Source organism: Tachysurus vachellii, chromosome 16 (assembly GCF_030014155.1).
Source record: "Tachysurus vachellii isolate PV-2020 chromosome 16, HZAU_Pvac_v1, whole genome shotgun sequence".
NCBI classification, from domain to species: Eukaryota; Metazoa; Chordata; class Actinopteri; order Siluriformes; family Bagridae; genus Tachysurus; species Tachysurus vachellii.
Genome location: NC_083475.1, coordinates 4,646,348 through 4,671,832, shown reverse-complemented (window position 1 = coordinate 4,671,832; position 25,485 = coordinate 4,646,348). Strand labels below are relative to the sequence as shown.

General features: G+C 38.9%; 2 protein-coding genes across 2 annotated transcripts in view; one reads left to right on the top strand and one right to left on the bottom strand.

The window, feature by feature from the left end:
- snd1 (staphylococcal nuclease and tudor domain containing 1) overlaps nt 1-25,485 on the top strand; it is a 68,294-nt gene that overhangs the window by 33,386 nt on the left and 9,423 nt on the right. The window contains exons 16-17 of the mRNA XM_060889359.1: nt 3,311-3,414; nt 20,773-20,961. Coding sequence (XP_060745342.1) covers nt 3,311-3,414; nt 20,773-20,961 — 293 coding nt within the window. The remainder of the gene's footprint in view (nt 1-3,310; nt 3,415-20,772; nt 20,962-25,485) is intronic.
- On the bottom strand, nt 10,633-15,940 carry lrrc4.1 (leucine rich repeat containing 4.1). The gene has a single exon (XM_060889367.1). The coding sequence runs from the start codon at nt 14,680-14,682 to the stop codon at nt 12,085-12,087; it is 2,598 nt and encodes an 865-aa protein (XP_060745350.1). The 5' UTR covers nt 14,683-15,940; the 3' UTR covers nt 10,633-12,084.

Genomic DNA, 25,485 nt, shown 5'->3' with positions numbered 1-25,485 from the left:
CTAACTGTATGCATATCATCTAATAAATTCTCTTTTGACAAAGTGATTCTGACAGAACTGAAATTCTCTTAACTTAACCGAACTTAATTGCTACAGTAAATTGCTTAATTTACTTCATCACTTTTCTCTTCACTTGTTTTTGCCTTTTTTGTCACTCTTTCCTCACTAACATCTGCCGGTCGTTTTAATAAAAACCTGTCCGGTCGGCATATCAGATGTGGTGTAGTCGCACAAGTTCAAATTTTTTAACGGATTCGAAAATTACGGATCCGCAGATGGTCGGCACCTCACGCAGCGCCTTTGTGACTCTCCATAGGAAATTAATGATTTCCGTTTTATCGACTGTCGTTTGTCGTGTGCAGTGGAAAGGCGGCTTTAACCGAGTGAGACGCGGGAAGCTGAGGCGGGGAAACGGAGCACATGTGGTTGTTGGGGATCTTTGTTTCGGCGGCAGCGGCTCAGATGCTCGTATCTCAAAAATTTGCTCGTATATCAAGACAAAAATTAGGTCGAATCACAGCTCGTATCTCACTGTACATTAGCACTGTGAAAAATTTGGAAATAACACTGTGGATATTTTCCATGTGGGGTGTTTAATTGTTGCTGAAAGTTTGCAAGAAAATTCTCAAAGTCTATAACAGTCTGATAAATGTGCTAGACTTCCTGTTCAACACATTATCATCTGCTTCCAGTAGGGGCTAGAACAGGTCTGACATGAAATGTTAACCAAATGAACCCAGATGATGTCCTCAGATGTAGGCCACTTGAAGAAAACGGTTTGTCCACTTGGATGTAGAACATTAACTACTTAATAAAAGGTAAAGCAGGTCAGGAATGCTAGTTATTTCAATTAAATTAAGATGTTTTCTAATTTGCTAGAAAATGGTTCTTCAGCTTACATAAAAATAATATACTAACAGACTCTGCATGGGATGCGACTGGGATCCAGTCAAAATGTATCATCTAATAGGAAAAAATAAGGATAAGTTTAAAGATAACATTGAAGGACATTGCAGCTTGGAACATTACATGAAAATTAATGAATCATATTTCATGATTCTACTAGAGTCAAGGTCACAGTCTTAATTGTCATGGTCAAAATGCCACAAATTCTCCACCTCTAATTTATACTTAAATTTGTTAATATCTTGCATTCTGTTTGTTGTTCAGACCTCAGATAAGAGACCCCAGTATAAGAAATATAGTAATTTAAGCAAAAACTCTTACAGCTATTCTACACTGTGTCTAGTGAAGTGGCAGTTATAAGCCCCTAATATTACTCTCTTTTGTCTCCCATTTTGAGGACCCTGTAAGGGGAAGTCTTCTGTGATGACTTGAATATTTATATAGAAATGCAGATAGAAAACATGCTCATCTTGGCTGAGAATAATATTTCTGAAGATATTAAATCCTACACATAGCTTCCCAGATAAAGATGTTAGCAGGAGGGTGAAATATGTTTGGATTTAGCAAAAGTAATATTTAAGAGCCTTTCATAAAAATAAATAAATAAATAAATAAAAAAATCAGCAGAATCTGATATTGCAGTGGCAACTCAGAATCATCTGTGAATGACCCATATGAATGGTGCACCTCAACAAACTCTGGACCAATAGACCAATAGCACTGCTGAACAGATATAGGTAAGAAAGCATGGAGCAGTCTGGAAGAAAACTTGGAACCATTGAAGCTCCTGTACTTTAAGGAGCAGGCACTAATACACCATAATCAGTTTGGGAGTATGGTTGTTGACTCTTTAGAAAAGAAGATGGGATAACAATGAAAGCAGAACAATCAGGAACCTAGAGTCAGCTCACAGAGAGAACATGGACATACAAAAGGGATAAACATAAAAATATTATTAGAGTAGCATTCAGCTAAAGTAGCAAACCTGACTAGACAAAGTTGCAGTGATGTTTGAGTCTATGTAAAAATAAATAAATAAATACTTTTAAAGCCAGGGCAGGTTGACCTGCAAGGTGTGCCTTTGTAAACTTTAAAGAATTGCTTAAATCTTCAGCTGCTATATCCAGAGGTGGGTAGTAACGAGTTACATTTACTTGAGTAAGTTTTTGAAAAAATTATACTTCTAGGAATAGTTTTAAATCACTATACTTTTGACTTTTACTTGAGTAGATTTGTGAAGAAGAAACTGTACTCTTACTCCGCTACATTAGGCTACAATGATTTCGTTACTTTTCTTTTTACCTCTTTGGTATTCTATGCATCAATTTTAATGGTTTATTTTGACAGATAGAGAAACTTCCGCTAAGGCTCTACCGCGTGACTGTTTCACCAATCAAACGTAGTTGTGCAGTCTCGTCACGTTACCATACTCAATCTCAGCGGCGGGACGGGTTAGTTAGCAACACAGCAGTTTTGTTGAGTTCAGCTGTTTCGAGTTTTTTTATGTGCTCAATTTTACTCAGCGCCACAAGAGCCGACAAACAGATGACGTCAGACGTGTCGTTTCTTGCACACACATATTTAAAGGGATAGTTCACTCAAAATGAAAATTCTGTCATCATTTACTCACTCTCATGTTGTTACAAACCTGTATAAATTTCTTTGTTCTGATGAACATGAAGGAAGATATTTTGAGAAACAAAAACAGCTTTGCAACCAGAAGCTTTAGCTTACCTGAAACTAAGGAAAGTACTAGAGGCTTCCTGAAATTAATTAAAGGAGTAGAGATGTATTTCATTATTATTGCCCTTTCATCAAGGCATCAAATATGCAACAATCACAACACAAAAGAAATGAAGTGTGTGTGTTTCCTTCTGTTGTTCTGTCACTGGAGACACACACACAGTTTATGAGAATTTATGGGCTGCCTCGTTCTAGTTCTGCCTGGTAAAAAAGAAGAAAGGTTTGGAAATTTGTGTTACTTGTGTTACTTAATTTTTATTTATTATTATTTTATTTATTAAGTACTTGAATTTACCTGAATTATTTTAACTTAAGCTATTTTGTAATTAATTTTAATTTATTTTATTGATTGGATGAGCCATAATTTGCCTAAAGATTATTTTGTATTTTTGTCTGTCTGATTGTTGTCGTGTTAAAAAATAAATCAGACGTTACTCAACAGTTACTCAGTACTTGAGTAGTTTTTTCACCAAGTACTTTTTTACTCTTATTCAAGTAATTATTTGGATGTCTACTTTTTACTTTTACTTGAGTAATATTATTCTGAAGTAACAGTACTTTTACTTGAGTACAATTTTTGGCTACTCTGCCCACCTCTGGCTATATCTTTTTTTTCATTGGCTGTCATTTGATGTTTGTTCCTGATCTCTGTTGTGTGCAGGCATTGAGTGCCCCAGAGGATCACGTAACATGCCAGGTGGTACCCCTGAGCCATTCAGTGAGGACGCCACACTCTTCACTAAGGAGCTGGTGCTGCAGAGAGAGGTAAGAGACCATCCCACAAATTCCTCAACATTTTGGGTCCTGGTTATTTGTACCAATTTACCGTCCAACTAGTAAAAAATATAAAATTTGGTCTTAAGACTCTTGGATATGCTTGGTACAGCCATCCTCTCTCTCTCTCTCTCTCTCTCTCTCTCTCTCTCTCTCTATCTCTCTCTCTCTGTGTGTGTGTGTGTGTGTGTGTCCTTGTCCCAGTTGTCTGACACATGTTGTTTATTTTTCTCAGCAGGAAAGTCTTTACAAATTGCATTGTTGGTTGCAATCGGGGGACTTTGCCTGTCTTGCCTGACCTTTCTTTACCTTTAGACCATTTCAAACAGTTTTATTCTTTATCATTATGTGAGGAAGCTTTTAGAAAATTTCTGTTAAGATCATTCAAACTAAGATATGGACATTCCCTCAGTGTGTTTTCTCAGTAACCCAGTAACAAAGCTGGATCTGCTGAATCTAATGTAAATGTATTTTAGTGGTTTATGTTCAACATTTTTAACCATTTTCTAGAATGAATCCTATTTCTTCAGCACTGCAGCACTTGCAGGCCAGTTCTGTGGCCACATCATAAAGTGATTTGAGTATTATTTTTTGCCACTTTGCAGTAACCACAAGTGTAGAAGTTGGAAATCTCAGGTACATTCTCTGCATGAGTGTATAATTCAAGCATACAGATCACAATATACAGAATGAAAACTTCAGTATTCACATAAGACTATAGTCAAAGTCAACATGTAAATCTCAATACACAGTACAAATATCCATATATGCGGTCGTGGTGTAGTACACCACAGAATTGGTGAAGGAGTGTGAAGAACTGTGAAGGAGTGCAGAATAGTGGGCTGTATGTTTGTTCTGAGCAGTGCATGAGATGATATCAGTTTGTTTTTCAGTCAGTACAGAGTCCAGTATGAATGTAAATGAAGTGAAGTGAATGGAAGGTGGAGTGAGTTGTGTATGTGGCGGTGTTATTAGTTACAGTTCAACAATCTGATGGCCTGCAAGTGGAAGCTGTCTTGCAGCCTGCCAGTGTGGGATTGGATGCTGTGATACCGTCTGACTGATGGAAGCAGCAAGAGCAGTCCATGGCTTAGGTGGCAGGAGTCAGTGATGATCCTCTGTGCTTTCCTCACCCACTGAGTTGTGTAGGTGTACTGGAGAAAAGAAAGTGTTGGGCTGTTTGCACCTCTCTCTGTAGAGCTCTGTGGTTAAGGATGGTATCGTTCCCATGACCGGTGCTGATGAAGATAGTAAAGATGCTGTCCTTTGTGACGGTAAAACGATTTAAGGATGATGACCTTCACCACTTGAAATGATGACCTTCACCACTTCCTTGGTGTGAGTGGATCATGTGAGGTCCTCAGTGATGTGAACACTTGAAGCCGCTCCACTGGCAATGGGTATAGGGGTGTTCACCCTCTCCTGTCTCCTAAAGTTCACTTTTGCTCACCCACAACATGCTCAGGAATGCAGTCTGGACCCATGTAATTACGGATATTTGCCCATTGGAAGGATTGGGTTCCATACACTTCAGAATCTGACAGTGAGGGTGGAGTTGTTTGCCTTAAAATGAGCATAAAAATGATTAAGCTTGTCTGGGAAGAGAGTCAGCTGTGCTCATAGCGGAGTGTTGATTGTGTTTATTTCCTTTAAAGTCTGGGATATTGTTAATTTCCTGCCAAGTGCCTCTTATGTCAGTGATTTTGAACTGCGCTTCTGTCTTGTCTCTGTACTGGTGTAATTCTAATGGTTTTACAGAGAGCACATCTGGCTTCTTTATGCTCCTCTACATTGTCACAATTAAAAGCAGAGGTTCTAGATTCAGCATGAACACCATTGTTAAACCACAAATTTACTTTGGGTAGATTCTAATTGTTTTGATTGCCAAAATGCTTTTATGCACTTTTAAATAAACACATTTCTATATGTCTGAATAAACCTCAATTAAACCATTGGAGGCAGACCAACATTTCTCCTAGGCCATGTAATCAAAAGAGTCCTGTAGGATAGAATTGGTCCCAAAAGCACACTGGACAAAGAGGTCTGAGGAGCATGTGGAACAGATTTCGTGTTTTGCTATGATGTGATGTTGCTGTTTCATGTGATGAAACTTTCAATGAATTTGTAGTTTTTTAAAAATATGGTGAATTTGTAGTACAGTTTGTTTGCAATATTAAAGCATAGCTTTCCAGCCTTTTCAGTGATACCTTTTAATGGTGTTATTACTATTATAGTTTAGTGGTGTTAGTATTGTGAATTGATTGGAAATCGAATTTGGACTGGATTTTGTATCTATTTAGATGAACATATAGAGATGTGTTGTTACAGCTATGCTTGTGAGTGTTGTTTGTTTCATCTTCTGATTTGAGATATTGAGAAAGATATTTATAGATATTTTATGAGGAATAGCCTGCTTTATTAGGTTAGACTGTTGATTCATCCCGTCAGCTTATCAAAGAGCAGATTCAAGAGCTTCGTATCAAATGAAACAATAAAATACACATCATTCTGGGTCTGTCTGTACCGCACTGTACAATACCTCTGTGCCCCAAGAGGGAAAAAAAAAAGTTCTTTGGCAGGCTGAGGCTTTTTGGTTTTATAATGATTACTGATCAAATACAGGCTGTTTGGTCAATCTGTTGTTTCGTAGACATTTACTTTATTTCCTCTCCTTCTGTCAGCATGTTCCACTGCAGTTCTTGGGTAATAATGAAGAAGAGCATGACTTGCTTGTGTGTTGCTAAGTGACTGGACAGCAAGAAATAGTGAGAAAGGTGGGGGATGGATTAGAATATGAGGGAGAGAGAGACTCCACTTTTCTGTTTCCTTTTCTCTCTTTCTCTTTTGCTGAACCTTTGTGTGGGTGACATTTTGTGGTGTGTAAAATCTGATGACTCTAATAAATCATTTTTAAATTTAAAGTTATGATGCCTCTGCTGAGCTGTGTGCACTCAGTAGGGTTGTGAAATTTCCAACATTTATGATTCAAAGACCAATTGTAGTGTTATGCTTTTTGATGCCAACATAATTCTGTTGTTTATTTGTTAAACCCCACCTTTTGGCTGCTCATGATTACTTTTCCCCAAGCTGAAGCAAACCTTGTTGCACCTTGTTATTTTCTCTGTTGTGTGCCAAAGCAAACTCTGAGGAACTTGTATATATATTTTAGCTCATGCATGGTCATTGCTGGGTTCTAAGTGATTGCCACTTTTACCCTCCTTGAAAGGATCTGTGTGTATGTGCCATTAAACAGTTAACAGTGTTTTGTATTGTGCACCCATATCAATTTTGATAACCTTCAGATAGATCACAGTGGCTTTTTTTTGTTTATCTTTTTTTTCATAGTAAGTGTGCATTGTGACGCATGTTATTCTGTCCTTTTCTTAATCATTGTCTCTCTGTAGGACTCATTCATCTGTGTGCTGCTGTAGCACATAGGTCTAGGGAAAAGGACTAATCTAGAGCAATAATTTCTTGGCACTCGTAGTCCCATGCTGGTTTAGGCTAGCACTGTGGCTGACCTCTGCTGGCAGTGAGGACAATGACGCACCCAGAGAGAAGCATCTAATGTCTGTGTGCTTTCCTATCCAAAGCCTCTCACTGTGACACTAAAGAAAGAACAAGCAGGGCTGAAAGAGCTCAGTATTCCCATACTGCTCAGCTGTGATGTGTGGCTGCAAGAGAGAAAGAGATTGAGTGTAGCAATACTTTATTAATGCAAATCTGCCCAGTCCTTATCCAGCTGATTGCAATTTTACAGTCTGACATGTTTGTGTTCTATTTTTAAGAAATGGTGCTGCTGTAGCTCTTGGAAGACAGAAATCATATGAGCACAGGCTGTCAGTTATATTTATGCCTAACTTCCACAGCATCTCACACATACACAGCATGTTTGTGTAAATTAGAGGCACTATTCCAGTTCTGTATGGTACATTTCTGCAGGTGAATATGCTCTGTATTGTAATGCAGCATTATTAAAGGATGTCTCAAGAGGTGTAGATAGTACTGTTAAAATGCCTGTTTTGTTAAATCTGCAGCTCTTACAAATCTTACAAAATAAATGTTCTAGCAGAAGAAAACACATTTCCTACGCAGACAGTTTCGGGCCACCAGTTGTGAAAGAAAAAGCACAAAAGTCTGAAATACCCGTCAGGCCAACTAAATAGCTATTAATAGACCAGCCCTCTAGCTGCCATGAGCCGCCTCACTTCATGTGGGGTTGTGGATTGAATTATCTTAAATGCAGGAGCATCATTACATTGTGTAAAGCACAAAGTGGTGTAGTATCAGCAACAGTGGGCTAACCCATGAACGTTAGAGTAATGTGATAACATTCAAACATGGATGGATACAGTTCAACTTGAGATAGGAGATGGACAGTAGAAAGAAAAGAAATTGTCTCTCAGAGAGAGAGAGAGAGACAGACAGAGAGAGCGAGAGAGAGACAGATGCATTTATTATTGGTTTGAGGTTAGCCCTATACTTTATTCATGGACTATTTAATTATTATGGCAACCTGTAATTTACATTTACTCATTTGTTTGAAGCTTTTATCCATGCCTAGTTCCTTAACCACAGATTTACTACTGCCTCAAATGAATAATTTAAGAAAGCACCTATTAGGATGGTTTACCATTTGGTCTGTCTGATGTTTCTCTTGTTTAATTAGCTGAACGCTGCTGGTGCTAAAGGTAGCAGAGGGTTGTGGAGGCCAGTTAACCTGCCCCCATTTCAGACCTGGTATTAGGGTTGAGATCAACTAAGGCTTCTAACAGTGAATTTACAACTTCTGACCATATCTTCAGGAATATCCTTAAATAGGATTTCAACTGAAAACATACATTTATCCATATAGTGTTTGCATGTGATAAAAGAAGTGCATATGAGAGAAAAGCACCTACCTCCAGATTGGTCAGAAGTTGATTAGTTTTCTATACATTGCATGGTCTGTTCTTTGGCACTCATGTTTTTTCCAGTGCTGTGTATGAGTAACTGGAGCAGAATAATGAAATGGCAAAACATGGTCAATGGTTGTTGCCTTTGGCCACGTGTATTTGGAGGTTAGATAGCTGATGTGATACTAGTACTTATGTTGTGGTCTTCCCTCTTTACTCTCTAACATCACATACTTTACCTCAGAGTCAACGCGAATGTCTGCCAAATACACTGCTATAATCTGTTCAGGTTGTGTTTAGGCACACTGGGGCAGTTACTGCTTGCCCTGAAGGATGGAGCACAGGAGCTTATTTATGATCAAACGATTTTAACCATATCACTAAGAAAAAAAAATTAATATCAGGTTCTCCAAATATTTTGTCTTACCAAAATAAATTGCATCATGTGATATTTGATATAATCGCAGCTAAATAAAATGAAAAAACAAGCAGATTTTGGGAAGGAGATGCACACATGATCACATCAACCATCAGAATTGAGAAAATACATGCAGTGAGCTTCAGTTCTGTTAACAGAAACAAGTTGATAATAAGTAAGGTCAATGGAGAATGGCCAGACTGGTTGGAGCTGACAGATTGGCTACAGTAACTGATAACCAGTAGGTACATCTGTGGTGAGCAGAAAAGCATGTAATGCGCATCATGTGGAATAGCAGAAGACAGGTCACGTTCCTCTTCTGTCAGGTAAGAACAGAAGGTGCACCTTCATGGTTACAATTTACCATTTATACTTCCAGCATGATACTCCATGTGACAGAGCTTAAAGGTGGGGTCTCCGTTTTTTGAGAAATGCTTCAGAAAACTGTGTTGGGATGCCAAACAAAACAAAACAAAACAAACGTGTAGCCAGTAAGCAGAAAGGGGCGTGTCTTGTTGATATGTGCGGAGAGAGTGTTCAGTGCGCATGAGTGACATTAGCAGAAAGCGGTTTTAACATTGACATGGAGGATAAAAACAAAGAAAGAAAGCGAAGAAAGGTTTACGATAAGGCAAGAAGTAGGACCCGTGATAATATAGGATCAGCTTTCCAGCGCTGGAGAGAACTGAAGGAGCAGGAAGTTGGTGCATATTCACAGATTGGAGTTTCCCGAGTCAATAACTCCTGAGCTAAACACTGTTACTACACAAATATGACCAACTTTACTTAAGACTCTGAGGCGCTTTTTTCCTTCTCGATAGGTGAGTAACGTTGGTTTTGTTTTGTTACACAGAACTAATATATGCCTTTGTCCTTTGCATGATTATGCTTGTGTGTCATTTTTGCTTGTTTGTTTATCTGCAATCGTATTGTTCTTCCCTTCAGCTATGATAGACACATTTCTTTCTATTAGTTGCCTGGGTTACGTATGTATGTGTGGGTGGAGCTATCAATACAGGGGTGGGACCCATTTGGGTTAGGGGTGTGTTTGTTTTGGTGATTTCAAATGGCGACATTGGCTTTCAAACAACGGAGACCCCACCTTTAAGTCATCCAAAACTGGTTTTATGAGATGGTACTGGTTTTCCTAGTATGAAAGTTTCCAACATCTTGATGTGATGAACTGAGGCTGAAGAATTAGACTTTTATATACCATTACCATTTTGTAGTTGGATGATCTGTAGAGCTATATTTCCATAAGACTTCCATTTTTTGTTTTTATTATTGATTACCCTATTGATGATTTTTCTCATCAATTGTTGTTTTTAATTATAGTCAGTACTAAAAATAATTATTTTGATACATATCTTATTACATATCTAGCAGCATTTCTATCACTAACACCACTACAGAACTGTTAAATGGGTTTAATTCAGTAGCAGGTCACTAACTGCACTACACTGGTACTTAAGAGCATACGGAAATTTCCCTTCATTTCAGGACACAATTTGTTTCAAAACAAAGGCTATTTTATATAAAAAAAGATATTTGTTAAATAAATATCTGCCTCATTTGTTGTTAACTGGAACAAACAGAAAAAAATTAAGATTTGCATACCATGTGTGAACACAGAATTGAATCTTAATAATCTCTTCTAATGCTGTGATTAAAATAGTGATTCAAGTACGGAGGAGAATGAATTAACTTTTCTGGTGTCTGTATCTCACCTAAAACTGTTTGTTACCTTAAAACTGTATTACACACACTCAAGTTTCCTTAGACAAGACTAACTGACTTCCATTGCTAATCATGAGAAACTGTAGACATCATAAAAAAGGTACATAGTAAAGGGGAAAAATAATTTTTATTGCATTTTTACGACATTTGGCACAAGTACAAAATTCATGGTGCTTACAAGATAAATATGTAAATATCAACTTAGATCTTTTTTCTCTTAAATAAAAACTTATCAATATAAATAATTCCAATACTTTTTCTTTTGTTTTACTGCAATCTCTATAATATGGTTTAGAAATTCCACAGAATGTCCTGCAAAAACACGACCCTCATTTCTTCATTTCATAATGACATTTTAAACAACTCCTCTTTAAAATTCCAATATAAGGTAGAAAATAGTTTTTAAAACAACGTTTCGTTGTGTATGATTAGCTTCTCTATCACCAGCCCATTATCGCACACAGAGGTGTGTGTGTGTGTGTGTGTGTGTGTGTGTGTGTGTGTCCTGGGAAATTCTTTCACAGTTTTGACCTTTATAAGATATGAAATTCGAAAACATACCTATTTCTTTTGCCCTTGTTTGCATTTATAATTCTTTCCCCATTTTACTAACATGTGTTTTCATATCATTATCTAAAAGCAGCTGTCACATATTCATTTAGATTAAATTAACTGTATTACGTAGTAAATTAAATATACAAATCAGACAACAGTGAATGTTTGGTCTATCTACATAGCAGTTTTATTCATAACCCCAGCCTGTACAGTAACCTTTCAGGGTTTAATAAGATTCTGTGTTTTATATAAGAAAGTCAAGTAAACTATTTTAAGAGTTCTTAGTAACTCATCTCTATATTTTCATTTGAATTTATCCTAACCTGATTTAATATGATCATCCTGAGCAGACAAGCTATAGCAAGCGATCCTACCTACCTCTATATTTGTAAAAAATAAAAACAGTACAAGAGTAGTGACAATCAAAATATCAGAGAATTTTTAAAAAATCTCTTTAGTCATCACCTACATCAGTATCTCTCTCATCACTTGGGGATAACATGTCTTACAGCTTTTAAACCCAAGCCTTGTCGTCATCATGTTTTTCTATTAATGGGAACTTTCGCTGATTGTCAAAATCTTATCATATCATATCCACATTTTTAATGGGTAATTTAAAGTTTTTACCTTAAATAAGTGCTTTTTATTGCCAAGTGTAATGTACACGATGTAATAGCTGTGTTTATGAATTTGAGCAAAATTTGACGTTCACTTTGTGAGAACCACTCTTAGCTCGGACTGAATGCGTGGTGTTATTCATTTGATTTCTACACGCTCACAGCCAAAGTAATGTGAAAGAGTAGATCAAGTATTTCTACATATTTTTATACACATTAAATATTATGGGCAGAAAAGCTCAGTTTTGTTAAATGTCATTTTTATTTTTGTCATTTTGCCAGTACTCAATGGTTTTCCCAGACACACACACATGCGTGCATGCGAGCTCACACGTGCATACAAACACTCACTCACCTTCACTCTCTCTCTCTCTAAAAGAGCCCACCCTGTGTGTGTATGTGTGTATGTTTCAAGGTGGTGCATTCTTTAAGATAAGGGCTAGATTTGAGTCTCTTGTACTTTCTCCTTGTTGTGTGTTTTTATGATGAAGGGATCAGGCATACTGATTCTGGGTAAAGTTCTTGGAAGGGAGTTTCCAGTGCTGCTGTTTTCTGCCCATTTATTTGTATGTGCCCAAGGCTTGCATGAGTTCTGAGTACTGTATTTTATCTCATGGTGGCTGTAATCCATCTCAGGTTTTTGCAGGCTCAAGTCATGTTTGTGACTAAAGTATGCTGCCTTTATTGGGCTGTATTCCGGCTTAAATGCACTATAGTCTGGTTTAAAATGACTACAGTCCATCTTTAAGGGGCTGTAGTTGACGCCACATTTGTTAGGAATGTAATCAGATTTGGGCTTGTGCATACTGTAGTCCGTTTTGGGTTTGTGAATGCTATAATCTGATTTGAATGGGCTGAAGTCCAGTTTGACTGCTTGAGGTTTGTAGTCATGCTTATAAGTGCTATATCCAGGATTGTATGAACTCTGCTCATTTTTTTTGTGTATGTGATAATCAGGCAGTGACTTGTGCGTATAGTTTGTTGAAGGTTTTTGAGAACTATAGTCCAAGTGTGCAAGTGTGTTGTAATCAAATTTGGACATTTGTTTAGTGTAGTCGGTCTTCAGAATGTCTATAGTATCATCTGATCTGGGTTTAGATTTGCTAAAATGAGGTTTGGGTTTGTGGATGCTGTAATCTGTTTTGAGTTCAGGTGTGTGGTAGTTGTAGTCTAGTTTGTGGGTGATGTAGTCTAATTTCTGAATGCTATTATGGTCTCTTATCATTGGTAGTTTCACTGTCCCATCTCCTGACACACTGGCTGCAGATGCGGGTGGTGGTAGGTCTTCCTTATCTACATGAATTATCTCTACAGTCCTTGTTGCTGAAACTGTGCTCCTTTGTTGATGGCGCTTCCTTATTTTATAAAACACAATAAGCATGACTGCTGCAAGCAGTGTTACTGCCAGAAAGCAGCCAATAATGATCTTGGTAGTCTTCATTGCCTCATCCAGACTGGTAGTTTTGGACGGTTTCCCTGTTGTCACTTTTGTTGTGGGCTTGGCTGGCAGGCGGCTAGGTGGTACATCAGTGCTTTGGAGGATGACTGTTGGTGTTGAGATGAAAACGGGTTGAAAGACTGAAGGCGAAGTAGTGGTTGTGGAGCTCTGAGCTCTGTCTGCAGTGGTCCGGCGTTTGGGCATGTTGGACATTGGATTGAGAACTTCTCCTGTAACTGTGGTGAAGTAGCTGAGGTTGGATGTGTTGAGCTCTGCGGCACTCACATTTAAATAAGCCGAAGCATTGGATTTTCCTGCTGCGTTAGACACCATGCAGGTGTACATGCCCGTGTCACTCACCAGCACATTTGAGAAGTTGAGAGTCCCATCCTTAACCACATATATGCGTGGGTGATTTGTTGCATGTGTCAGTATAGTTCCATTTGGTAAAAACCACTGCACTGATGACATAGGTGCTGTTTGACATCGAAGCTCTGCTACTCGATCAGCTGAAATATTGAGGTCTCTTGGAGCATCAGAAATGAAGGGTGCAGAACACTGCATCGCTTCTGTGTCTCCTTGATCAACATCCACCAACCGACGGCCTCTCATGTGTGCTGGTGAATGGCATCTGCCACAGCAAGTTGAGTTTGTACGGATGTTCTGATGCAGCCACCGTGCTAACCAAAGTGAGTCACAGTTGCAGTTCCAGGGGTTATGATGGAGGTGCAGTTCCATCAGGTACCTCAGTGGGGAAAAGAGGTCATAGGGTAGAGAAGTCAGGTTGTTGTGGGCTAGATTTAGGTCTACCAGTGATGACAGGTCATCAAATGCATTACGTTCAATAAGTCCTATGTTAGAGTTCATGATCCATAGCTTTTTAAGTGAAGTTAGTCCTCTGAAGTAGTTTGGCTTGATCACAGGGAAAAAGTTCTCAGACATCTCCAACTCCTCCAATACTAGCAGTGAGTTCAGATAGGGAATATCCCCTTTGATGTTGCACATACCCAAGTTGAGGTACTTGAGGTTGACCAAACCTTCGAAGGCCCCTTCAGAAATATACTCAAGCTTTCGCAGCTCACCCAGGTCCAGTCGCATGAGAGAGGGCACACGATTAAAGGCATAAGAGGGGATACTTTCAATGGGGTTGTTTCTGAGCCACAGTTCCCTTAGCTTAGCGAGATATTCAAAAGCCCCACTTGGCACCACAGTCAGCCTGTTATCAAAGAGCTCCAGGGTGTTTAGATTGGTCAGCCCATTGAAAGCTCCCACTTCAATCTGTCTGATGGCATTGCGTCCTAACTGGAGCACCTCCAGATGATTGAGATGGCGAAAGGCATCAGCCTGCACTGCCTCAATGGCGTTCTCCATTAGATTGAGGTGTCTTGTGTTGGAGGGAATGCCGAGGGGCACCTGAGTGAGGCCACGGCGGGTACACACCACTTTGCTGAACTGGTTACTGCAGGAGCAGACAGGGGGGCAACCCTGAGTCCCCAGTGCACCCACCTCCTCCACATACATTTGCACCATGAGAAAGATGACAAAGAGCAGGGCAGCTTTCCTGACTCGATGTGCAGTTACACGCTCCAGGACACTCATGTTGTGGCAGACTCATATTTCAACATGGTCTTGGGGAGGGGAGGGAGCAAGATTGGGGAGGATGGAGGTAAAAAGGGAATAACAGGAAGGATTTGTGTCCAGTTAAGAGAGCTATCCCCTACCCTGGGTTAAGCAAAACTCTCATTCGGTTTTCCATTTACGGTACTGGGGTGGGATAATTTTCAGTGAAAGGTGTATGAGATCAAAAGGGATGGGTTCAGTGGGCAGAAGTCAAGCATTAATAAATAAGAAGGAAATAACAGACTAAATGTATTAAAAGGGTTGGAAAGACCAGAAACCTACCTCGTTGAATTTACAGGTCCATTTTTTTTTTAAAACATAGGTGAATATTTTGTATTCCTTTATCCAAAGGCAAATTCTGTTTGTTTTTTTGTTTGTTTTTTTTGATGGAAAAACAAAATGATTACTGATAAATCCACAGAGGAGTATATGAAGCAGTAGAGCTTTAGGCTAGGATAAACATTCCAGTTTTGACGCATGCGCCTTTGCTTTTTGACTGTCTGTCCGCAGATAGTCCTTGGAAATTGTCGTTCGATGCCACCACTAAATACCTAACATAAATCTCCCTGGTAAAAGCGTACATGCACTAAACCAGGGGAGGGGGGGTAAGAGGAAGAAGCATGAAAATTCCACCGTCTTTTCAAATGCGCTCTCTTCTCATTCGGTTTACCCTCCAGTTTTTTCCACTTATTTATTTTTTTTTGTTTCCGATGTTCTTCTTTCACTGCTTGTCCATTTGCTTGCGTGGAGCTCAGTCAAAAAGGCTGACACAAGCACTGCAGTCATTAGGTTATGTTTTTTCCCTGATGTAGCTGCACCCTTCTTCACATGCTCTCACTGCAATCCGTCGAAAAGGTCGGTGAGAAGGTTTTAGATTGGAGGTAGCAGTAACGGTGAAAAACATTTAAAAAAAAACGTTAAGGCTTGTTCACTGTACAAAGCGTTCACTTGCGTTCAAGCATGCTGTCTCTTGTTCCCTTGAATGAGAGCAAGGGGGGGAGAGAGAGAGAGAGCTTTTCCTCCCCGCTATGACGCTGCATTGATCTGGAAAGTATCTGTATTGTATGGAGCTGAGATGAGTGTCCTTAGCTGAGAGCAGTTTTGGAGAGCTCATCCCCTTGTTGGCTGCCCAGGCGCCTGGCTCGAGCTGCTGGAGGATTGTTCTGGCAAGGAAAAAGTGCATCCCCACGGCAACAGCATTCTCATTCTCCCTGAAAGTCTCTCCCTCCCTACCTCACTCCCTACCTCACTCCCTCCTTCCCTCTCTCTCTTTCCTGCTGCTGTTTCTGGCTCAATTTTTTTTCCGCTGCATTGTAGCAAGCAGATGAGACACAGGCTTATGCTCTCACTCCCCCTTTTGTCCTTCAGTGGAAGTGCAAATGCTGACACATTTTGATTTAAGCAGTGAATTGGTTTGATGCAGTTTTTTAGTCCTCTCTAACGTCTCTTACTATCTCATCCTCTCTCACCCTCTTTCACTTTCTTGTTCTGTTTCTGGGCTCTGGGTTCTTTATAAGTACAGATTTGCTGGCTTTGGGGCTGCATAACGCTATTTTGCAGCTGCAGACTGGCTTAGGATGGACTGCTGTAAGATAAAGCAGCTTGCCTTGTTTTTACACATTCACATCTTCCATCGGATGAATGACTTGAGTCACACACTGTAAGGGTCTAAAATCCTTCTGACACAGTCACAGGCTGCGGATACCTTTTTCTTAGACAGAATGTGTAACAGTGGATTAGCTGAGAGACAGAGTGGGCTGTGCAGGGCTAGAGCATTTGCCTCATCTCTCTCTCTCTCTCTCTCTCTGTTCCATTCCTCTCTATCTTGATAGCTTTGAAACAGTTCCTCAGAGTGCCAATGCAATTCATTGATGCAGTGCACAATAGTAAATTGTCTGACCTTTGGGGGGAGGAAGGGAAGTGACCAAATGCTGTCTGAATTTTTTTTTTTTATGCCACAGCCTTCCATTTATCTTAAAGCCGTCTAAAAACGGTCTGTTTACAGGTCTTCATGCTAACCACACTCAATCAGCATTTGATTCCACTTGTGTCGCTTGTCCATCTTGATCTCCAATCAGCTCAGTGTGTTTGTGTCTGATGCAAAAACACAACCCATGGGCACACAATGAGTTTGTATGTAACTAACACACTATTGTTTGTGCTTGCTTTATTCCAGACTGCCCAGCTTGTCACAATGTGCTTTGTCAGTTAATCCATACTAGAGGTGCAGAGCAGAATCAGCATTTATAACAATTTAGAATGCAGATTTCTCTTTAATAAAAAAAAAAGTATTATTGTATTCCTCTAAATCATATACCCTCAAATACTTGGAGACAGTGGAAAACACCACTTTCTTTTTTTACTTGTGCCCCATCCTTCACCTCTCCCCCTCTTTTTGGCTATGTGTTTAGTGTGTGCATAACACTATTTCCCAGGCTGTTTGTATTGTAAAAAAGGAGAGAACCGTAGTGAGTCTGGGTATCTGACTCTGCACAGAGCCGGTACAGAGGAGTAAAAACGCCTGTCCTAGCTCTCCATTAATGACCTTTATTATGCCAGCTCCATTTGTCTTTGAGGTACAAATTTATGAAACTGAAAAAGAATGTAACTGCAGCCCTGTAGCATGAAATCAACCTAACTAGTGATGGCACAAGTTGCTTTTCCACAAATATCCAAAAGAAATCTATATACTGGAAAGGCTACACTGTGTGGCACTGAGCTGCCTCTAAATCAGTCTGCAAGTGCACCCTGTGTCTAAAACCTGAAATTGTACGTTTTCACTATTATTTTTGAATAAGTAAATTTAGCTGTTATTTCCCCTTCCTTTTTAAGTCTCTGTTACTAGATCTTGGAGGCATTATGTTTTCTTGTTGTGTCCATTTGAGATTCTCCTTATTAGTTTCTACATACTGTAGAATTCTCATGGATTAAATCATCAGCACTTTCTTGCCTATTGTACAATGAAAGCTTTGAAATCATTTTCTTCACTGGTTGTGATTTACCAGCATTATGACTTTGATTTGCAGGACATTTGACTGTGTTAAAATTGACAGTTTGCTTACTATATTTTCCCGGATATTCTGATTGTACACAGGCGTGCAGATAGCTTGGCATGGATGGCGATCTGTAATTGAAAGAAGTGTGTTTTCTGTGTGCGACACAGCAATCTCTTCGAATGTGTTTTTCCTAGTTTCCAAGTTAGCCCTGTCATTTTTTTTTAATTTGGAAAATTTGATAATTTTTGTCTTAATGTGATAATAGATTTCCTTTACTGATATAACTACAGCCCTTCTTTGTATAACATGACGAACACGTTGTTCCAATAATTATACAATTCAACCCTTATTATAGGTACAGTATAGTATTTGAACATTTTATACCTTTTTTAAAAGGTTTTCCAATTTTATTCGGTTTTGTCTTTTAAAAGCAGACCTGCACATGTACAGGTGTGAAAAGCAGAGTGAGAGAAGGGAAGTGGAAATAAACAGGAGAGAGGAATTATTAATTTAAAGGGGTTATCACCTTTTACCTTGGTGTGTTGTGGGAAAGGTTCAGCATACTGTTAACACATGAAATAAAAAATAAAACCTATACAGTGAAAAGCCTGGGTCTTTAACTGTCATGTAAAATAAGAAATATAATAGATACCAAAGTCAGGAGTTGTAAACCAACCTGAACTCTATCAGTGAGATGAAAGAAGGTGTGTGGGGTACATAAGTCACATTTAACATTAGGTTAGGGAATCAGAGATGAGTCACATTTTCTTAAGCCTGTGTGTTACATAAATTCGGTAGGAGGCAAGATGTCAGTTATAATCCCTTATGTAAAATGGCGTTATAATCCCTCAGAAATAAAGGTGTCTTTGGCCCTTCTTGTCGACTTTGATTTCCCGATCTTGTCACTCAGCTGAACCCCCAGGTAGACCTGCTTCCCTCAATCTTTTTTCTTTTTTCCCTGGGTCCTAACTGAGTCTGAAGGGGACTTCTTATAGGTTAACCAGTTCTTTGTCTTTTGGTTGTGAGCTAAAGATGGGAGAGCTGATGCCACTCCATAAAGCTGTCAGTGAACTTCCTGCATTTCTCATCCCACTCCTCACTAATACACCAAAAAATTGCATTGTTGTACTAGAACCATTGGAGTAGCAGTGTGTGTGCATGTGGGCGAAAGTGTGCCTGTGTGAGAAACACACTCCCCCAGCGTTAGTTACCAGAGAATATCAAGGCTTGTCACAGAGCCCATCTGTCATAGCATTGCCCAACACCCACTGCCTCTTATCCATGCTAGATATTTACCTTGCAGACGGGATGCTCAGCTCCACATTTTGACCTGATAACCAGGGTTACTTATGATTGCATGCCCTTGTTGCCCTTTCAGGTGACTTTCTCAACACTTAAATGTATGAGAGTTTCAGTACGTTAAATATATTTATTTTCCTACAACCTGTTTTTATTTTGCATGAGGTGGCGGTCACTTCTATTGCTTTATCTTAATATAGCAAAAGGGGTTTCACTTACATGCATTAGCTGTTGATTAGATGAAAAAAAATGTTATTTGTTTCAGTGAGAAAGTGAAGAGACAGAAAAAGAAAGAGTGGTAAATGCCCTGCAGCGAATGGTAAAATAGAAACTACTCAGCACAGTCAAAGTCAGTGACACTGCAGAGAAAAGCTTTCAGCTCCCCGGAGAGAAACATCTGCATATTCGAAGGACAAGTAACGAGCTAAATGCAGGCCACTAATGATAACAAGGCAAGACTGACTGGAGGCTAACTACCTCTTTATGAATAACACTCCGAAAGGAATGAGAGCGGGTTGTACCCTACTTTAGAAGGTCACCAGAGGGTAACAGAAGCATGAAGTGGGGTGAAGGAATGGTGTGAAAACAGCTCAATTTTCCTTCCACATTGACATACACTACCACTTAGAGCATCGACAGAAGAGTTTTTGTTCATTTGTAGAACAAATAAATGACGTGCCATTTTAGAGTTTACATTTGTGTTTTGTTTTTGTCATAAGAAACATAATCACTAGACCAGTCATTGGTATTTCATTATTTTCTGCTTGGCTCCTGTTTATTAGTAACGATTTATGGACCCCCTACAGTATATGATTCTTTTCTTAAGCTTACTTCTCTTGGTTCTGTGATATCATGGCTGTCCAATATTCGCTCCAGTTCAAACACACTCCTGTATTGGAGATGTATGCTCCGAGTGTTTCCTTTAATATCTTTGTGTAGGCAGTATACACAGGTGTATCTCTGTTGGCCCATGCGTTTAAATGCAGAAGACTGATGACTATAAGATGGCATCCCTGTCATCTTGGGATTGGGAATTACAGTATGAGCTTATGAAAGTGATGTTTCAGCATCTTTACCTATGCATGTTCTCAGTGTTGCAGACCCGATAAAAATATATGACCCAGTATGAGGCTTATAAAGAATAGCAGTGTTGTCAAAGATAATATACAGTTTGTTCTGAAGTTTTAGTGATGATCGTATTAGGGGCAACAAATTAATGTCAGTTCTATAAGGGTTTAATTTAAGGAAGATGGTACCCATCCAGATTCATTTATCCATCGAAATTAGAAGTTAACGAAGGGTGTGGAACTGAGATAAAAATAAGTGTCACAAGTGTGTAACAGTGGAAGCAATAACAGTGTGTGTAGTTGATCTGACTGATGTCAGATAAGTCTTTATGGTATTTTTTTAATTATTATATAATAAATTTGATTATATACTATCTATGAATAAAGTAATTTCAAAATGCATTTAGTTGTCTCTGCCTCATTTAAATATATTTTATACTAAATTTGATAAGTGGTTTTTGAATATTTGTTAATAAAGGTTTATATTCTTTTAAATCATATAAAAAGCGTTTAATTTTTAAACTGACTAAAGTTTGTTTCCATGTTACAGTTGAAGAATTGACCGTTAACAATAAGATTAAACTTAAAATTAATATTAAACAATAAGATTAAAATACCAGTATTAAATTGGTATTTTGTTAGGTGTAATCCTCAGTCCAAAGGGGATTTTTCTTTCTCATAAGTAATAAATTCTCTTTATGTTTTAGGTAGAGGTTGAGGTGGAGAGCATGGACAAAGCAGGCAACTTTATTGGTTGGCTTCACATTGAGGGAATAAATCTGTCTGTGGCATTGGTGGAGAACTCACTCTCGAAGGTTCACTTCACAGCTGAACGCAGCTCCTATTTCAAAACTCTGCTGTCTGCTGAAGAAGTGGCAAGGCAGAGGAAAGACAAGGTGAGTCAACACACACACACGCGCACACACACACACACACACACACACACACACACACACACACACACACACACACCACTGTAAACTTTGCATTTAATAACATCAGAGTGGACAGTCAGTATTAGCTTGTTTCCCCAGTCTCACTCTGGTTTGAACAAAGGCTCATGTTATTTATATATGTCTATGAATTGTCTTTGTATCTATAAATCCGTGGTGTCTAAATGCAAGGGCCCTTGAATGCATTGACATTGTTGCTTTTTTTTATTGTAATGTTTTCATCATTGCCTAAAAACCTTATTAAAAACCTGTGTTCTAATCAAACTCCTGTCACTTTGGGTGGGAGTAGAGTTGTACTGTCTGTTCACCGGTGCTCGCTTCTTCTCCAGTGGACTTTGATCATAATGTCTTTTTGTGACCCTAAACTGTTTAAAAAAAACTAATCCTGTGCTGATCTTGTTCCTAGTTACATTTTTGGCTCTTAGTGATGTATATACACTCCTAAACACAATCTTAAGACCAGGTGAAACATTCCAAGTATTTGCCTTTTTGCTAATGGTACGAACTGCTTCAAAATGTCAAGAAGAAAAAGGAGTAAAAGACAAAAAACAGATTGGCAATTTATTGAAAACTGCATTTAAACTCAAACAGGCTGTTCATTAACTGATCAAACGTTTAAGACCATAGCAATACCAAAAATACCCACAACAGAACTAAAAGTGTCAAAAAAGACTCTAGTGAGTAGCCCCTGTTGTCCTCTTGAAAGACCCAGTCATTACTGCACAGACGAGGGCCATCCGTCAAGAGGGATGCCTGCTGCAACATGTCCACGTAGCCAGCCGTTGTTGGACACTCCATTTCCCCATTGAGGGAAGAAGGGAAGAGGGAAGATATGTCAAAGGTATGCCAAACTGTATCCCACAAATGTATCCCACATTTGGAATAAATCCAAGCCATGATCAGTAACAGATTCATGTACAAGAACCACTGTAGATGTAAAAGGTCTAATATTTACCAGATCAAAACTTTTGACTGTTCATATGGTATTATCACATTTTATTTCAATTACATTACTGAAAAAAACTTTTTGATTGTCTACGTGTTTAGCTTAGGGAACAATCACATTCTTGATGTTGTGGAGCTGTGTTGCCATTCAGGTTGCTTTAAGTCTTCTTGTTATGAAATTGAGAGTTATGAGAACAGCACCTTCTCAAGTCTACCTGGACATCCAGCAGTTCAGTGACTACAAGCTGTTGTAAGCTAAATTTCTACACACTTGTATTGTGATGGGGCCTGAGCACTCATTTGCACACATTTATAATATTTAGTCACTTTTTTAATGAGCTCATGTATATTTAGCTCTTAAATATACAAGATAAACAAACTATAAATAAGAAATATTTTTGAAAACCTGTGCATTTCTAAGACCCTGAAACTTCCTGCAGTGTCCTGGCTTGCAGTGTGCACATAACTGCAGCCCATAAAACCCTCGCTCATTTTATGTGTTATAGAATAGTACAGTAGAGCTCTTTCAGCATGCTTCCCAGTGAGTGTCTTACTGAGGAGAACAAACCTGATTGACGTGTGAAGAGGGCAGGAGTGGTGCTCCTGTGGGCAAGTCATGGCGTTAGCTCTGGATCTGTGCTCATGCCAGCGAATTGTCACTCACCCACTGTAATGCAGGGAGGAGGGTTGATCGCTAGCTCTGCCTAAAGGGTTTCTCCTGCTGAGTCTATGAACTTAAAGGAACTTAAATGATCTAACCCATGAGTAAATTATATAATAAATTAATTATATTCTTATTTGAGTGCCTTCTTTCATAAACTTGCATCTTAACAGGCATTTCAAGAATATTTTTATGAAGTATGATACACTTGATGAAACGAGTTCTAATTTATTTTTGTCTTTAAAAATAAATAAATGAAAAACATGCTATTAACCCAAAAAGAAATATACTTAAAATCAGTTCAGTACTGGCTTTCAATTCACCAGGACCATCACATGTCAGTCCTATGGTTTTCTTTTGCATAACTGCACAAGTTCTCACCATCACACAATCCCTCTTTTATTTCAACACAGTTTTAATGCTTACATTTTGAGAAATCATAGAAATAGTCAAGAAGTAAAAGACTTTCTGGCTCATTAAAAAAAAATCAGCCCAGCCAAGAAAGGATCACCACAGCCTAGTCACACAATCCAGACCGTGTGTCTAATGACCTATTAATTACTTATTTTAATCAATTAGAAAAATGTTTCACTGAATCCACATAATGTTGTAACCTTCTCAAGATTGAAAGTTGCAGAAAACAAAAATCTTTTTATAGTCTCAAACAAAAGCCATCAAAGCATTTTAAAATTAAAAGAGTAAATGAAGCATACGTCCCTTAATTTCGGTTTGTCCAATATAATATATTGATTTTGTTTAATGACATCAACCAAAAATAAAAATCCCGGTCTGGATTTAACATCCAATGCTGGCCACCACAGTTAATTCTTGTAGGAGGCTTTCAGCTTGACTGGATAACAATTTCCTCTGAGAAATGTAAGCACTAGCAGTCTTTGCAGAGCAGTGGGACCAGGGTTGATCAGCCTTTCTGTATTTTCAGATGCCTTTTTTGTGGATGTGTTGGCTGTATCATACAGATGAATGTTTCAAATGAATCCTGTGTTTGTAATGTAACAGTTGATTGTATATTTTTCTGCAGTGATCCCAGTAAAGCCTCCTCTATATTTTAATTTAGTTCATTTCACAAACGGCTTCCTTTATTTACAGTTTACTCCATGAATGAACGGACACACACACACACACACACACACACACACCTACCTTGAAAAGACAAATTATAGTTTCTTTACCTACCATGTTGAAAGGTTGAAAATGAGCTGAATGATGCTGTAGATCACTTGTGGCCATGAAGGTTTGTGGGCCTTTTTACACCTGGTCACTTCATGTGTTTTCTCTGATCCGATTGTTAAAACTGTTCCATTTACATTAGGCCACATAAATGCGTCTTGGCGAATCGGATATCAATCCAATCTTTCTACTCCTGCCCAAAATGCAAATATATTTGACCTTATTTACGGGGTAATTGAAATGGAACACGCTTTGGTGTATATACTTAAATATACTTTTGTTTCTATATGTTTTACAAAGCTTTTTTTGGACACTTTCATTGCTCCAGAGTCCATGTTATTTGTTTCTGGCGTGATGCACGACTTGCGAGTCACCTGTGAGTGACGTACTTCCGTTTGGGAGGAGTATAGCGCTGACGTATGTGGCTTGAACAACCACATTCATTTACACCTGTCCAGTTACATCTGAAATGCGTCCCAGACCTCCCCCTGAAGTGGTTTGAACCATCGGATTTATATCCGTCTCGAAAACGTTTCGGAGGGCATTTAGACCTGGTCTTTTTACCATCGGATAGCTATCTGATCACAGACAACGCATGAAGTTACCAGGTGTAAAAAACCCCTGTGGCTTTGCTGTAAATCAGTACACATGACAATTATTTCATTAAAAGTTGATATTCAGGGTTATTCTGTCACCCAGCAAGTTTCCTACAGTGTTAAGATCCTGTTGGCGCGCACACACATATATTCACACATACTCATAAGATAAGTTGCGTGCCAAAGACAGGTTCAAGCTGGCAGATCCAGGGCTGATGATTCAGTTAACAGCTCATTAATTTTCTTCATTACCTGCTTAAAAAAAGTCTTCAGTGCAGAGGAAGGCTATTCTTAGATCCTTAACCAGTTGTACTTCTCAATGCATTTTATCTTTCCATCTCTTTCCCTGAAGCATTTTACTAAGGTTCTTTCTCTGTGTTCCCTTATATAACAGATTTCTGTGCTTTGTTTGTTAGTAAAATAGATGCTAACACTTTGTCACCATGGTGTATATCATATTTGTATATTTACTTGGATATTGTATAGTGCTGCACATAAGCTGCCTCACATGGCCATGTCCTTCAAGTGGATTTTTTACTTTAGTAATATAATTAGTTTTGTGTGTCTCATCATGGAAGAGGAGGAAACTGACAGCAAAAAGATCTGTGGACACCTGACCATCACACCTATATATGGTTCTTTGAATAAAAAAGTTGCCACAAAGTGCAATGTTACAGTTTCCCTTCACTGGAACTAATAAGCTCAAACACTGTCCCAGTATAACAGTGTCCCTATGCTCAAAGCCCCTGAGATCCATGAAGACATGGTGTTCAACAAGGTTGGAGTGGAAGAACTGGAGTGTCCTGCACAGAGCCCTGACTCAACCCCACTGAACACCTTTGGGATGAACTGGAACACCGACTGAACCCCGGACCTCCTCACTCTTACACCATCAGTGTCTGATCTCACCAATGCTCTTGTAGCTGAATGATGACCAATCCCCACAGCCACGCTCCAACATCTAGTGGAAAGGCTTCACAGAAGAGTGGAGCACATTATAACAGCAGAAGAGGAATAAATCAGGATTTTCAGCAAGCTCACAGGAGTGCGATGATCGGGGGCCCACATGATTTTGGC